This window comes from Staurois parvus, unplaced genomic scaffold, assembly GCF_062004578.1.
Source record: "Staurois parvus isolate SC_StPar_1 unplaced genomic scaffold, SC_StPar_1.0 ptg000031l, whole genome shotgun sequence".
Classification (NCBI taxonomy): Eukaryota; Metazoa; Chordata; class Amphibia; order Anura; family Ranidae; genus Staurois; species Staurois parvus.
Window position 1 is genome coordinate 12819857 of NW_028317827.1, and position 17204 is coordinate 12837060.

Below are 17204 nucleotides of genomic sequence, written 5' to 3' on the forward strand. Positions count from 1 at the left end.
GACCAGGGTCTGCTTTAAATCTGAAGTATGGTCAACAAAATCATTTTTGGCAATTCGCACAGTTACAGTAAGTTAGCTCTAATGGTGTATACCCCTTCACCAGTTGCAGCCTCCATATTGCACCAAATATCTAGTGCTGAGGCTTGTAGTACCGGCTGCTGTACACTCATTACACTGATCATTTTGGGACGCTTGCTTGGCGCCTCCTCCATTCATAAAAGGCCTTGTATTGTTTTCAGTGAATCTCTGAGATTGGAGGAGGACATTCACCCACACTTCCGCCAATCACAGAGTGCCTTTTTAATGTGGCGACTGGTGCCTAAATGTCAAGTCTGTTTTCCAATTCAATACCTCTTGCACACCAAAAGTGAAGAAGCAGCAACATGTAGATATAGATAGTAGTGATCACTGGAATGCCGCAGAGAGTATCCCCAATTTGGGGGTACTTGGGTACCTTCCTAGAGAAAATGATGTGATCTGCTAAAGCCCAACTCTGGAAAACTTACAACTGCACTGCAAGGATTAGCTACTTGTCCCAACCCTCCGCTCCCCTGAGCTGCTACTCCGATTCCCACAACATCTTCTCCCCCGTCCTCCAGCAGTCTAAGGTTCTGATGTTGTCAAGACCGATGCAGGGTCCATAGCCCTGCACTGTATGTGATGACGCTGAGGAACAGTCCACCATCAAAGCATGGGGAGCACAGAATCAGGTACATAAAATCCTTTTGCTATCTTCTGACCTAAACAAGCAGTTAATGTCTGCAATGTATGCACAGCCCCACTGCAATGAGGGATTTTCAGATTTCCTGCTTCGGACATGTACTCTGTTGAGTGACGTGAACAGTAAGCTTTACCGAAAGGTCAAGATTAAACAATTTTACTTTCTTTCTGTGCAGCTAACAGTCTGATACCTGACACCCTAGAAAGTTGTTTCCTATGCCCACACCTCCATTGCATCATGCTGACTGACAGCACAGCTGACATTCAATCCCTGCTGCAAACAGGTAGCCATTTTTCTTGTTAGTTCAGACCTTCTCAGTAATGCTGGGCAGAAAGAGTGGACACATACGTGTTCCAATATTTTAAAGCTGAACTCAGATACAAACACTTTTATTAAAATACATTCCTCAATAGCCACAAAGGGATATAAATCTACTTTGTGTGCACTAAATGCAAAACCAAGATATAACCTTGTAAAAGGAGCTGTGATATCATCATTGGGCAGCACAGTGGCTAAATGGTTAGCACTTCCACCTGGCAGTACTAGGGTCGTTGGTTTGAATCCCAACCATGGCACCACCAGCCTGGAGTTTGAATGTTCTCCCCGTACCTGCATGGGATTCCTCTGGGTACTCCAGGTTCCTCCCACATTCCAAAAAACATGCTGGTAGGTTAATTGACTCCTGTCTAAATTGGCCCTAGTATGTGTATGTATGAATGCAAGTTAGAGACCTTAGATTGTACACCCCTTGAGGGTTAGGGACTGATGTCAGTGTACAATATATATACAGGCGTACCTCAGTTTACAAATTTAATTTGTTCCGCTGGACTTTTCGAATTGCAAAAAATTTGTAACCGAAACGCAGTTCCCCATAGGAATGCATTGAAAACCAATTAATCCGTTCCAGAGGTCAGAAAAAAGTATTATCTGTTCAAAACTCTTTATAAAGTGCACTTTAAAGGCATAAATACTGTACAGGGACATGATTAAAAATTAATTCATAAATGCATTTAAAACCAATTATGTTCCGGAGGTCAGAAAAAAGTCAAAAAAAGCTTTATCTGTTCAAAACTCTTTCAAAACTCTTTATAAAGTGCACTTTAAAGGCATAAAGCCAGCAGAATACAATGATCAGTGTTGCGGGTTATAGCCAGCTGCACTGATCATTCAGGGAAAAAAACATACAGGTTGGTAGTATACAAGTTGATAGATAGACTGACCTGTGTACTTCCAGCTAATCCATACGTAGATCGAAATTCAGCCAGTCCCTGCTTAATTTCAATCCAAGTGTGACCGGCTTTAGGAGCTGGGGGGGGCACATGCACAATAATTGTGCTTTTTACACTGTTAAATGTCACTGGAGTTGTTTTATGTGGCCATGCACAGTAGGTGCAAATCATGGTTAGCAGGCTGTTCTCTATAAGATTGCAGATCTTTTATATTAAGAAACAATATGTACTCATCATAAATACAAACAAGATGTGTGCACTCAGAATCCTCCCAACGTGTCAGTGATGTAAGTGACAGCTATCACACACACTGCCAAAGTACATGGAAATATCAACCTTAGACATGCAAAGGATGATCAGCCCACAAAAATGTGAATCAGCACGAAGCCTGGATTAAACCTTCCGTCTTGCCCAGAAAATGTGTGATGGAATAACCCCCCCTCCCTCTTCACCAAACTGTGGACATGTCTACAAAATGTTGTTTCATTAAAGAAACTAAAATATAATCAACTAAAAAAGTAACCCTCAATAATATAATGACAGCTCAACACATTGTGAAGTCACATTTGGCATACATCCTGGTGCTTAGTCACCTGACCAGTGTCAAAGGTTTGGTCATGTGGTCTCTATTAAAGTGGCTTAAAGTGGTTTTAAACCCTTACATATACACAGTGACTTAACAGTCGTCAGGTGATACACAGAGGATAAACAAATCCTCCTACATAAGTTATATCTGTTTATCTGCAGTCTTCTCTTCTCTACATCCATTCAAAATGCTAAATTTATAAAGCTTTTCTGGGCTGTCAGAAAAAAGGAGAGCTGAAATAACACTCTGCAGAGCTAAGTGAGGAGAGCTCTGAAAGCTGATTGGAGTAAAGAGACACACCACCACGCAGTACAGAGAAACAGAGCTGAGGCTGTCAATCTGCTTGAGGTCAACCCTCTGTCATCATTTTTCTCTGGATGTCAGGAAAGCTTGTCAGAAGTGACTCATGCTGATAGCAGAAGAATGAAGCAGCAAACAGAAATGACACTATGCTCTGGATTGAGAGAAGCACACACTATAGAGGGGTATGCTTTTGTTCATATTTCATGTCTAAGGTTTACAACCACCTTAACCACCTTCCGCCCGCCCTTTAGTACAATGACAGGCGCAAAGTGGTTCTCTCGTTCTGATAGGACGTCATATGATGTCCTACCATTCATACTGCACATACGCGGCTCAGGGAGCGCGCAGCGTGGTGATCGCCGGTGCGCTGTGTCTCTCGGACACAGCGGATCACAGAAAGAGACGATGATGTTGGTTCGGTCATGTGATCAGCTGTATCCAATCACAGCTGATCACATGTAAACACGGAATTGCCTGTTATCGGCATTTCTCTCCTCTCGAGCTGTCACGCTGACAGCTCGAGAGGAGAGCCGGTAATCGGCTTTCCGACATGTACATGTACAGGGACATCTACACTGATCATCAGGGCACTGATGATCAGTGTGCCCTGATGATCAGTGTGGCCCCAGAACTGCCACCTGTCAGTGCTCATCAGTGCCACGTGCCAGTGCTCATCAGTGCCATATCAATGCCACATATCAGTGCATACCAGTGCACATCATTGCCACATATCAGTGCCCATCTGAGCTGCCTTTCAATGTCACCCATCAGTGCCAGTCAGTGCCACCTATCAATGTCAATCAGTGCCACCTATCAGTGCTGCCAATCAGTGCCACCTATCAGTGTCAGGCAGTGTCGCCTATCAGTGCGCATCAATGCCAGTCAGTGCCGCCTAACAGTTCCAGTCAGTGCCACCTATCAGTGCCAGTCAGTGCTGCCTATCAGTGCTGCCTATCAGTGCCATATATCAGTGTCATGTATCAGTGTAATGTATCAGTGTCATGTATCAGTGCTGCCTTTCAGTGCCCATCAGTGATGCCTTTCAATGCCCATCAGTGCAACCTACCAGTGCCTCCTCATCAGTGCCCATCAGTGCCACCTATCAGTGTCCATCAGTGCAGCCAATCAGTGCCCATCACTGCAGCCTCATCAGCGCACATCAGTGAAGGAGAAAAATCACTTATTTACAAAATTGTATTACAAAAACTAAGAAAAAACTTTTTTTTTTCAAAATTTTCACTGGTTTTTGGTTTGTTTAAGAAAAAATAAAAATCCCAGAGGTGATTAAATACCACCAAAAGAAAGCTCTATCTGTCTCAAAAAAATTATAAAAATTTCATATGGGTACAGTGTTACATGACCGCGCAATTGTGAAAGTGTGACAGCGCTGAAAGCTGGAAATTGGCCTGGGCAGGAAGGGGGTATAAGTGCCCTGTAGGCTAGTGGTTAAAGGACTAATTATGCCTGGATGGTAATCCCTCCCCCATAACTCAGCAGATCAATTTTGGCATTGGTCACATTACTGTACATCAGTGGCCGCGACCCCTTAATACAGTTCCTCATGTTGTGGTGACCCCCAACCATAAAATTATTTTCGTTGCTACTTCAGAACTGTAATTTTGCAGTGGGAGGAATAGTGCCCCATCATTGGTATCAGTGGGAGGACTAGCGCCCCATCATTGGTATCAGTGGGAGGAATAGTGTCCCATCATTGGTATCAGTGGGAGGAATAGTGTCCCATCGTTGGTATCAGTGGGAGGAATAGTGCCCCATCACTGATGTCAGTGGGAGGAATAGTGTCCCATCGTTGGTATCAGTGGGAGGAATAGTGCCCCATCGTTGGTATCAGTGGGAGGAATAGTGTCCCGCCATTGGTGTCAGTGGGAGGAATAGTGCCCCATCATTGGTATCAGTGGGAGGAATAGTGCCCCATCATTGGTATCAGTGGGAGGACTAGCGCCCCATCACTGATGTCAGTGGGAGGAATAGTGTCCCATCGTTGGTATCAGTGGGAGGAATAGTGCCCCATCGTTGGTGTCAGTGGGAGGAATAGTGCCCCATCATTGGTATCAGTGGGAGGAATAGTGCTCCATCATTGGTGTCAGTGGGAGGAATAGTGTCCCATCATTGGTGTCAGTGGGAGGAATAGTGCCCCATCATTGGTATCAGTGGGAGGAATAGTGTCCCATCATTGGTGTCAGTGGGAGGAATAGTGTCCCATCATTGGTGTCAGTGGGAGGAATAGTGCCCCATCATTGGTGTCAGTGGGAGGAATAGTGCCCCATCATTGGTATCAGTGGGAGGAATAGTGCCCCATCATTGGTGTCAGTGGGAGGAATAGTGCCCCATCATTGGTATCAGTGGGAGGAATAGTGCCTCATCATTGGTATCAGTGGGAGGAATAGTGCCCCATCATTGGTGTCAGTGGGAGGAATAGTGCCTATCATTGGTGTCAGTGGGGGGAGGAATAGTGCCCCATCGTTGGTGTCAGTGGGGGGAGGAATAGTGCCCCATCATTGGTGTCAGTGGGGGGAGGAATAGTGCCTATCATTGGTGTCAGTGGGGGGAGGAATAGTGCCCCATCGTTGGTGTCAGTGGGGGGAGGAATAGTGCCCCATCGTTGGTGTCAGTGGGGGGAGGAATAGTGCCCCATCGTTGGTGTCAGTGGGGGGAGGAATAGTGCCCCATCGTTGGTGTCAGTGGGGGGAGGAATAGTGCCCCATCGTTGGTGTCAGTGGGGGGAGGAATAGTGCCCCATTGTTGGTGTCAGTGGGGGGAGGAATAGTGCCCCATCGCTGGTGTCAGTGGGGGGAGGAATAGTGCCCCATCGTTGGTGTCAGTGGGGGGAGGAATAGTGCCCCATCGTTGGTGTCAGTGGGGGGAGGAATAGTGCCCCATCGTTGGTGTCAGTGGGAGGAATAGTGCCCCATCATTGGTGTCAGTGGGAGGAATAGTGCCCCATCATTGGTATCAGTGGGAGGAATAGTGCCCCATCATTGGTGTCAGTGGGAGGAATAGTGCCCCATCATTGGTATCAGTGGGAGGAATAGTGCCTCATCATTGGTATCAGTGGGAGGAATAGTGCCCCATCATTGGTGTCAGTGGGAGGAATAGTGCCTATCATTGGTGTCAGTGGGGGGAGGAATAGTGCCCCATCGTTGGTGTCAGTGGGGGGAGGAATAGTGCCCCATCATTGGTGTCAGTGGGGGGAGGAATAGTGCCTATCATTGGTGTCAGTGGGGGGAGGAATAGTGCCCCATCGTTGGTGTCAGTGGGGGGAGGAATAGTGCCCCATCGTTGGTGTCAGTGGGGGGAGGAATAGTGCCCCATCGTTGGTGTCAGTGGGGGGAGGAATAGTGCCCCATCGTTGGTGTCAGTGGGGGGAGGAATAGTGCCCCATCGTTGGTGTCAGTGGGGGGAGGAATAGTGCCCCATCGCTGGTGTCAGTGGGGGGAGGAATAGTGCCCCATCGTTGGTGTCAGTGGGGGGAGGAATAGTGCCCCATCGTTGGTGTCAGTGGGGGGAGGAATAGTGCCCCATCGTTGGTGTCAGTGGGAGGAATAGTGCCCCATCGTTGGTGTCAGTGGGAGGAATAGTGCCCCATCGTTGGTGTCAGTGGGGGGAGGAATAGTGCCCCATCGTTGGTGTCAGTGGGGGGAGGAATAGTGCCCCATCGTTGGTGTCAGTGGGAGGAACAGTGCCCCATCGTTGGTGTCAGTGGGGGGAGGAATAGTGCCTATCATTGGTGTCAGTGGGGGGAGGAATAGTGCCCCATCGTTGGTGTCAGTGGGGGGAGGAATAGTGCCCCATCGTTGGTGTCAGTGGGGGGAGGAATAGTGCCCCATCGTTGGTATTAGTGACACAAATGATGGGGCACTATTCCTCCCACTGACACCAATGATACTTACCTTGCTGACCCCTGCTCCAGCCTGGGCTCGCTCTCTCCCTCTCCCATCTACAGCCTGCAGAAGCAAAATTTCCACTTACCTGTCAGCTGTCTTCCTTCTCTGGCCTCTCTCCTCTTCACTCGGTCCTGCAGCTCCCTCGATCTTCTTCGATCTGCGCGCTCTGCCGCTCGGCTCCTCCTCTCCAAGCTCCACCTCCTCGCCGGTGATTGGCCGCCTGTGTGCCTCTCCTGAGCTACAGTTCCGGTGGCCAATCAGCGGCGAGGAGGCGGAGCTGTTGAGTGATCCCGGAGGTGTGGCCAGGTTTCAGGGGCAGCATATCATCCCGCCCACAGATCACAAGACAGAGCAGCGGTGTCTCGGTTCCTAAGACCATCGGAAATATGTTTTCCGATGGTCTTAGGCGACCCCTGGGAAATGGTCGTTCGACCCCCAAAGGGGTCGCGACCCCCAGGTTGAGAACCGCTGCTGTACATCAATACCAAATGTAAGTCCTCATGCACAATGGACGTTTTTACAGCAGCTGTTTTTGGCTTTTGGCATTTTTTTCTACAGCCAGTAAACTCCTCAGCATGTTAACCTATGTGTCCATGCACACATACGCTGTAATCAGTGTTTTTTGGCAGGGGCGTTTTTTGGCTGGAAACAAAACCCAGAACCAGTGGGCTTCTAGAGGAGTTGTTTAGCTGCAAAAGTGCTCTAATCCTGAAAAACATGACAAGACGTGGCAGACCAGCGTATATGGACTTTTTTTAAGCAAATACAAATTTTTTCTAATAAAAACACGCTAAAAACCGCAAACGTGAAAAAACGTGGCAACGCACTAATGCAATACCACTGAAAAACTCACGTTTTTAATGTGACTTTACACAGCTAACGCTACCAGCATTATTAAAACGCCCCGTGTGCATGGAGCCTAAAGGTTATCTAAACCTTTGAAGAGATATCCTTTGGCTTTCTGTTGTGTCCATGGAACAGGAAGAGAAGGGAAATCTCCCATATGGGACATAGGTTTCCGTTTATGAACCAGCAGTAATAGATCGCTGCTCAGTTCTCCAGCATTCTCAGAGAACACAGTTCTCCTGTGAATGCCGTTTATGAAGCATATGTAGATCAGTTCTCCAAACGAAGGGAGAATGGTCTACAAACGCTGGAAAACGGCTGATTTTACTATAATCTCGTGAGATTACAGTAAAAGATCAGTTTACTAAGCAGAGGTAAATTATCGCTGCTTAGTTTGCGGTTTCTCCGATTCTCCAGCTCTGGGCTGGAGAATCTGGAGAGAGAACACAGATCTCCAGAGAAGGGCTGAACATGTTCTCCTGAGTGTTATAAACTGTGTATGACCAGAGAATAGCTGCGATCCTCTGAATCTCAGCTATTCTGTGTGTCATAAAAGGACACCATAGATGGCAATAAAAAGACCTGACAAGGTTTTTAACCTTTCCCTACTCAATCCAAAACTAAAAAGTTCTGGCTTTTGTTATACTTTAACTTTTAAATGAAAGGAGTAACATTTTCAAGTCTACTGCTTAAGTGACAACTGACCTGATCAAAAGACCGTTGATTACTACGGTGATATGGCCCACAGGGATAAACCCCCACATGACATGATCCGGTGACAGGACTGCTGATGTGTCATGGTCCATACAGACATATAGGACCAGAACCCAACACGTCCCGAATGCAAGTCCATTACAAGATATTTAGAGTGACATGGTACACACAAACATAGGGGACCAGACCCCAACAAGACCTGATCATAAAACATGATCATCACACAATTCTATTATACCTACAGACATAAAAAGCCATGCATCTAACCTGACTTGAACCCTTGACAGTATTGTTACATACTTGTATTATGTTCTATTCTAGTATTGAATACTGCACCATCGATTTCTTTTTTTTAACAACCCTGAATGTGATCACAATTTAATTCTACAACACATTAGCCATGCACAAAAATCATGACCTGGCCACCAGACATGGTCATAACATCAGATTTAACAGCCTCCCACTCCTCTTTCAAGTCGAGTGTTTGTTTTCTCCTAGTTCATCACATAATACTTGAATGAAGTGTTTGCCATTCTTAAGGCTTCTTTGGTTTATCCCTGACCTTTCCTTATCTATGGCATTACATAGATAATGTAGATCATTTCAACAGGTGATGGCAACACCACCAATCACCAATCTCAGTGCTCAATTCAGCAGAAACACAGAACAAACAAGGCATTGGATGTCCCCTTATCGTCACCTTGGATTGATCCCATTTCTGTACACATTTTAGGGAAAACATTTTCACGTCTTTTGGTTTAGAAAACATGACAACATTGTTATCTGCTAACAATGGAACAACCTTGTTTTTAAAGCCAAAAGGAAAAAAAGGGGCAGCATTGGCCAATACAGGAACAATGGTAGATGGATATTGCTTTTGGGTCATTTAGGAAGCCAGGAGACCACACAGCCCATCAGTCTTTCTGGTGGAATTACCTTTTAATACCTCACTTGCAATAATAATCACAATGTACCTTATAATCGATTTGGGAAACGTCACTGATAGCTGTCCAGTTCTTACAGAACTTAGCTGGTAGCCATAAAATATTTAAATTCTTGCATCAAGCAAGCAAATAAACCAAAATAAATGTAATCATTGTCTGGGGCAATGTACAGAATATTTTCACCTCCGTTATCATCTAGCCTTACTCTTTGACAGAATTCTCACGAGTCAATGGTTGCACAACAGGGTCAGGAGTCCACCGACTGCTCTACAAGGAAACAGACAGCTAGTACTTTCCAAAGGTTCTTCTTACCCCTGTGAAGGCAGTGTGGCGTCAGGGCTGGAGGTCTCAGACCAGGATCCCGAGTCGTCCATTCTCAGTGGTGGATCTGTCCTGGTTGTATCTTCCTCACACCAGCTATATGCAAATCACATCATTAGTTTGAGCATCTTGTTACAGCTGAACACGAGTGAAATACATATAAAGGAGCTGTTGTACCTGCCAAGGATTTGTGATTCTGCCCATCCTGTCCTGAGATTTACACAGCCCCAGCACACATCACACCCCTGGAGAATCAGGAGGCCTAGTTTCTCTCTACTGCAATTTATGTAACACTGACGCTCGGTTCCCACCAGGGCTAGGAAAAGGGGTGGGCGGGAGGGGCGAGTGCCCTTGGCGCAATGGTTAACTGTAGGGATGGGGGCGCCTTCCTTCTGTTAACAGGAGAAGTGACAGCGGCAGTGATTTTGACAAGCAAAGCAACTACTGGCTGCAAGATCCCCTACGTTTGCACATCATAAACGGGGGGGGGCACAGTTTGTAACCTTTGCCCTGGGTGCTGGATGATTCTGTCCCGGCACTGATTCACACTGCTCCAATCCCAAAGTCCAGCAACTTGCTTTCTACTTCCTTGGAACTTTTGTGACTTGCATTGCAGTCTATGGCACTCAAGTCACAAAAAAGTAGTGCAAGAACCTTTTTTTGTTGCTGCGACTTGAGTCGCATTGATTAAGACGGCACCCATTGAAATGAATGTGTTTTGACTTGTCATGCAACTTTATGTGTCACAAATCGCATGAAAATCCGCAGCAGTATGAACCAGAGTTTACAGGTCCTGTCAGTCCCATAGCCTGTAACTCTCTATCTCACTCCTTCTCATCCAGTGTTTTGTGAAACCCTAAAGATCCTCCAACGGCTGCTGGGAAATTCCATGAGCAATAAGACATTTTTTATCTCTGAGATAAGTAACCACTGACAACAATCATTTTTTAGCTATCTATATGGGGTATTCTTTCCAATGACCACACATGTGGAAAGTGTTCTTCCCTGTGGCCATCACACCAATGTACACTGAGATGTAGACATAGTGAGTAATAGCAGGGGGTTTCTGAGACCAGAAATGTATTTCAAGGGTTCCTCCGTGTTAAAAAAGGTTGAGAAAGGTTGGTCTTTATAAAGGACAAGAGCACCACAACTCAAGATTTTGTCCAATGAATGATTATTATTCACAACAAAAGTTTATGCAATGCGTTTCGGGGCTCGTAAGTCCCCCTTCACCATGGCTTGTATGCTGGCAATGATGTATGGGCAGGCAAATATATGAAAATATAGATTCAGTAATCCCAGCAGGGGCTGCTTGGCTGACAGTATAATCATACATCATTGGCATTGTCAGCATAGAAGCCTTGATGAACGGGGATTTGTTGGCCCCCGAAATGTGTTGACTCTACTTTCTTCACTGTGATTAGCAAATAGGGCATTTGACAGCGGATAAGGCCTGAGTGTTTTTCTGCATGATTTCCAAAAGACAACAACACTCTAGATCCATGTTTCTCAAGTAATGGGTCACGACACAAAAGTGGGCCGCGAGCAGGGGCAGACTGGGCCGCGGGGAAAGTGCCCCCCAGGCAAACAGTAAACTGGACTCAATCTTGTGGTTGAGTTGTGGTGCTCTTATCCTTTTTATATATATACTTTCAGACTTCTGGAGATCTCCAGCTCACGGAGAGTAGCTTCCAAGGTTTGGAATTGATACCCATTCTCCTGTACATTTATTTATTACAACCTATGACTGGACAGTGAAAGGAGAAGCAGCAAACTGATGAAGTGATCTCTCTGGCACTCTTTTTCTCTCCTGAGCACTGCAGGACAACTGATTGGCTCCTTCTGCTGCTTTTACCTCTCCCAGTCTAAGCTCTGCTGTACAGCGAACTGCATGAGGCGAATTAAAATTTAAAGGTAAATCCACCAACAAGAAAGAGCACTTGGGTACACAGCAGCTTACTACTGTAGTTTTAAAGAGCAACATGTATCTGTAATCTGTCAGCGCCCCAATGATGTTATATTGTAACTAACTATCATGGGCGCAGCCATTGTGAATAATTGTCTTTGTCTAGGTTCACACCTATGCGTATTCTACAGCATTTTGCAGAAACGTACAGAAGTCCATTTAACATGATTTTCTATGGGACAGGTTCACATCTCCGCTTTTTCACCTGGTGCATTTTTTGGAAAGAGTCAGGGACTTTTTTAAGGCAAAACGCTGCATTTCTGGTTCTATAGACATCAATGGAGATGCTGCAGAAAAGCATGTAGTGTGTTTTTGACGTGTTTTGGATGCATTTTTTATGCATTTTGAGTTTTAATCTACCCAGCAACAAGTTGAAAAAAATATGTAAAACGCATCAAAAACGCATGTGCAGAAACACAAAACGCACCACAAAAAGCACTGCAGAAACGGATCAAATGCAAACTGCATGGGTGACACAAAGGGCATGGGTGTGAACCTAGCCTTCAGTACCTTGGGACAAAGCAGTGCTATAGATTCGTGGTAACGAAGAATTCAAAAAGTAGAAGTGATTTCGGAGCGGCTCTACAATAGCCTGTACTGTCAGTGTGGCATATGCTGGGCATCCGTGACTTCGACTTATACAGTGGGAAGTGCATCACGCGGTAGGCACACAGACAAAAAACGAACGTTTAGAATCCCACTCTGGATCTTCCAGCTCCTGTACATATGTCTACATACGAGTCTGGAGAAATTCCACTCAGTCACATGCTGAATTCATATTCTGCTCTTGGCAAAAAAAGGAAAAAAAAAGTTGGAAGCTGTCAATGTCATCCCCATTCCAAACTTTCCACAGCTGATCTGCAACTTTCTGCAGACATATGCTACATAATTACATAGAGAATACATAGAGAACTGTACAACATGAACAGCTGTAGATCAGGTGTTCCCAACCTCTGAGTCTGGAGGGCTCTGTTATCACCCATCCAAGTGCCATGGTGCGCGCACACTTTTGAGCGTTATCATGCGTTGCGTTTAGGGCAGACCATTCATTTCAATTCACTAAATAACCCTTTTTTTTTTAATCGCCCTGCACCAAAATGCATGGTACTTTGTTACAATGCATTTTGGCACATGCAAAGGAGGTGGCATTCCCAAAATGCACAATTATGAACCTATCCTCAATGCAGGGCCAATGGCACATATTTTTGAGGTCCCCATTTTGTTAAACAAGCAAGTCCTTGAGAACAGCCTGGCTGGATGTCCCAGAACATTACATATTAAGGGGGTTTTAGGAACTTTGGGCAGCCTTCATGTTCATTTTAACCAGCTGCCCTCCGCCCTATAGCAGAAGTACTGCTACAGGGTTGCACAAAATCACATACATATACGTGATTTGCATTTCTGGGTAGTGGGTGTGCACGCCGCCCTACCCGCGCCACTATCGGCGGATAGAGATGTCAATCGCCGGATCCCAGACAGTGATTGTCAGATGGCACTCAGCAATCATTGGGAAAAGCTGACAAGGGAGAGACCTGTGTGTAAACAACACAGTTCTCTCTCCTGACAGCATGGACATGCTGCTTTGTATCTCTCTGCACAGCAGAGTAATACACAGCAGCATGTCTCCCTATTAAAACACAGCACACAGTTAATGTTTTGATTGCCCCAGATGTTAACCCCTTCCTGCCCAATGTCATTAGTACAATGTCAGTGCTCTTTATTAGCACTGATCACTGTATTAGTGTCACTGGGGATGTCAGTGGCAGTTAGTAAGTTCCCACCCAGTATCAGAATGCCCGCCGCAGTCCCGCTATGAGTCGCTGATCACCACCATTACTAGTATAAACAAAATAAAAATCCCAGTATCTCTACAGCCATTTGTAAACGCTATAACTTTCACGTAAACCAATTAATTTACACGTATTGGGATTTTTTTTTTTGCAAAGACATGTAGCAGAATACATTTTGGCCTCAATTTATGACGAAATTTGATTTTTTAATTTTTTTCTTGGATATGTTATATAGCAAAAAGTAAAAAAAAAATTTTTTTTTCAAAATTATCGGTCTTTTTATGTTTATAGCGCAAAAATAAAAAATGCAGAGGTCATTAAATACCACCAAAAGAAAGCTCTATTTGTGGGAAAAAAATTACATAAATTTCTTTTGGGTGCATGACTGCGCAATTGTTAAAGTAACGCAGCGCCGAATCACAAAAAATGGCCTGACCAGGAAGGGGGGTAAATCCTCAGGAGGGCAAGTGGTGAAATCATCTGTGAAAGCACCTCAAAATAAAAAACGTACCTACTCTATTCGTGGCAAAGCAGCCAACGCACATGATTTAATAGCATTCACATCTGTGCACTATGGATCGGTATAGCACAGGTGTGTAGTGGGTGTGCAGGGCACATATAACCATGCGATAACATGTGATGCGACATGGTGCAGTAAGGTGCATGTTTTGCCACACTGAAGGGACCCTACAGAGTTCCATGTATGCGAATACCGAGAGAAATCCCAAAAACGGACTGAATTTTCCAAAAAAGTCAGAAATGAAAAAAAATTATACTGGCAATGAGAACAAAAATCTTTTTTCAATCAAGAATTGACACCCGGCACTCCAGATTGATGACAATCCCTCAATGCGTTTTGACCATCCACCTAGGCCTGGTGTGATTTCAGATGCGACTTCAATCACTCAGAATCGCATGACTAAGGAAATCACATTGATTTGAGTAGTGCCTGTTCACATCAATGCAACCCATCTGTCATGTGACTTTAGAAAAATTCCCTATGCTATTTTGATGTGAGGCAGTGCAACTTTTTTACCCCACATCTTCAACAGAAACACATCAAAATTACATATACACAGTTTTTTAATGTGATTGTGATGCACTTCTTGTGGGGTTTTCTCCCCAACTATTCCCCTCACCCTGCAGAAATCACACCAGTATGAAAATTGCATCAAAAACGCATTGAAATTGTGCACCAAGTCACACTGCAGTTGCACTACATAATCGCAATGGAAATCGGATGAAATCACAGCTGCCCTGGCTGTACTTTTATCACACATGAGGAATCACATTCACGGCTGTACAGAGCGCCCAACAAAGAATGAAACCCAACCCAACCAATGGCAGAACTGATTGTAGCAGGTGCTTTAGAATCTCTTCTGTTTCCCAAAAAGTCAACAGTAAGTCCCCAACCAAGCGATTTAACAACTTTTTTTGCGCATCTGTACACACATTTATAATTGTAGCACAGCAGCAGCATCATGTATTTTTGACCTCAATTACTTGTTTAAATGGTAAATGGAAAAATGCTCATAAATGTGTTTTTCCAGTATTTTTCAGGCACTCTCATTTATATCTATGGGACTCAAAATGTAGGATTCTGCGCCAAAGAAGTTCATTGTACTTTCCAGCTTCATGCAGCAAGTGATACAACACTCAAGTGTGAACGCACCCATTGAGAATAATGGGATTCTTCAGAATTAATTAATATTCTGACCAATTAAATCAACAAACATCCAAGAGCTGGATGCGACTAAACGCGCCTAAACAAGTTTGCATCTTAGGTGAGTTTTTGAAGTTTTCTCCATCTAGCAGAAAAGTGTTTACAGAAGGCCCAGTGTGCATGAAGCCCCAAGCGTGAATGGGGGCTAACGCATCAAAAGAATAATGCCCCCCCCAAAAAAAATCCACTCCTAAATCCGAAGTCCCCAGTATAATCACCATTTCCAGAAAAAGAAAAAAAAACTACCTGAATGCTGGAGTACAAAGAACCCAATAGGTTAAAAAATAATAATATTGATAATAATAACAATAATAATAACAATAAATAATAATTATAAATATAATAATAATAATAATAATAAAAATAATAACAACAATAATAATAACAATAAATAATAATAATAATAATAATAAATATAATAATAATACAAATAATAACAATAAATAATAAGAATAATAAATATAATAACAATAATAAATATTAATAAAAAAACAAAAATAAACAACAAACCCTGAGCTGGATACCTGGAATGATTATTAATGAATACAAATAGTTAATAACTAATCCTTTCAGGTGACTCAGCTCAGTTCTTCTTCTTTATTATTATTACTATTCACCCATTTGGGGTATATTAGTAGATTGTGTTTTATGTTGGCCACGCACGCATTGATTTTATTATCTGATCAAATCGGCAAACAATTGAATTGACATAACTTCCTTTCCAATGGATGCTGATCGGATTCGATCATTCTGAATCGATTGGAAAATTATCAATCGACAGACCCTGAAATGCTCTGATTTTGATTGATCAGATGATGAGATTGTATGGTGAAAGCATCAAACACTTCTGGTCGGAGGTTCCCTTTCCCTGTGTGTGTCATATTAATCAGATGGATAGTCGATTATAGAGTGATTATTTCTATAGGGAGAAATCGATCAGAAAAAAAATAATCATCCTTTAGGGTTCATTTTACTATGTAAAATGCCGCGTTCAGATGCATATAGTGTTTTGTAGGCATTGCAATGCAGAACTATAGGAATCAATGGGGCTGTACACACTCTGCGCCTATAAACGCAAATGTCGCCGCGTACAGATGCAGCAGGACGCAGCCGTGGGCTCGTGTGTCCCTACAGATGTAGGTGTACACAGGTCATATACACACATGGCTGGAATCACTGGATGAATTGTACAGGTCTAGAGGTGAGGACGTCTGTCCATGTAGGACCTTCTGCTCGCTGTGCCGGTAGGTCCCGGGGCCCGTGTGAATGACGCGTGTACACTGACAGGGGAGTGCTGGAGTTCAGGGATCTGTAGAGAAGTTCTACACCCGGGACACCAAGTCCTCCTTACCTCCCGCTCCATGTGCCGCCCGTCACACAGCCCTCCAGTCCGCTCTCCTCCCGGGTCCCAGCAGCCGGCCCCCCCGCTCCTCCCCCCCTCTCTACCTACCACACCTCGGCCGCTGTGTCCGCGGAGCGGAGCTCACACTGACCTTGTGTGCGGAGCGATCCTGGGAACACAGCCGCCTGTGTCCGCCGTGCCAGCCTCCCTCCCCCTCCTCCTTCCTCCTCCTCCTCTAATCTTCATGCCGGGACATGACCGCCCGATCCCTCCTCATCACTATGCACATTCCCGGACTGCTCACATTCCCCCCGGCGAATACCCGTCGTATGCTGCACACCTGGGAGGGGCGAATCCCCGAGCACCTGTCATACAGCCACCTCTCTGCATACTACACAACCTCCACCATTCACCGGATGAACAACTACTACACAACCTCCTCCATTCACCGGATGTACAACTACTACATACACTCCTCCATTCACCGGATGTACAGCTACTACATACACTCCTCCATTCACCGGATGTACAACTACTACATACACTCATCCATTCACCGGTTGTACAACTACTACATACACTCCTCCATTCACCGGATGTACAACTACTACATACACTCCGCCATTCACCGGATGTACAACTACTACATACACTCCGCCATTCACCGGATGTACAACTACTACATACACTCCTCCATTCACCGGATGTACAACTACTACATACACTCCGCCATTCACCGAATGTACAACTACTACATACACTCCTCCATTCACCGGATGTACAACTACTACATACACTCTGCCATTCACCGAAT

General features: G+C 44.8%; 1 protein-coding gene across 5 annotated transcripts in view; it reads right to left on the bottom strand.

The window, feature by feature from the left end:
- COBLL1 (cordon-bleu WH2 repeat protein like 1) overlaps nucleotides 1–16677 on the bottom strand; it is a 196487-nt gene extending 179810 nt beyond the window's left edge. For 3 of the 5 annotated variants that reach the window (XM_089660113.1, XM_089660136.1, XM_089660108.1), the window contains exons 1-2: nucleotides 16542–16677; nucleotides 9558–9662 (exon numbers count right to left, since the gene is read on the bottom strand). In XM_089660113.1, coding sequence (XP_089516239.1) covers nucleotides 9558–9662; nucleotides 16542–16636 — 200 coding nt within the window. In that variant the 5' untranslated portion in view covers nucleotides 16637–16677. Of the gene's footprint in view, nucleotides 1–9557; nucleotides 9663–16399; nucleotides 16451–16541 lie in introns of those variants that run through there. The other 2 variants (XM_089660127.1, XM_089660117.1) reach the window with 2 other exon arrangements.
- Nucleotides 16678–17204: the final 527 nt, after the last annotated feature.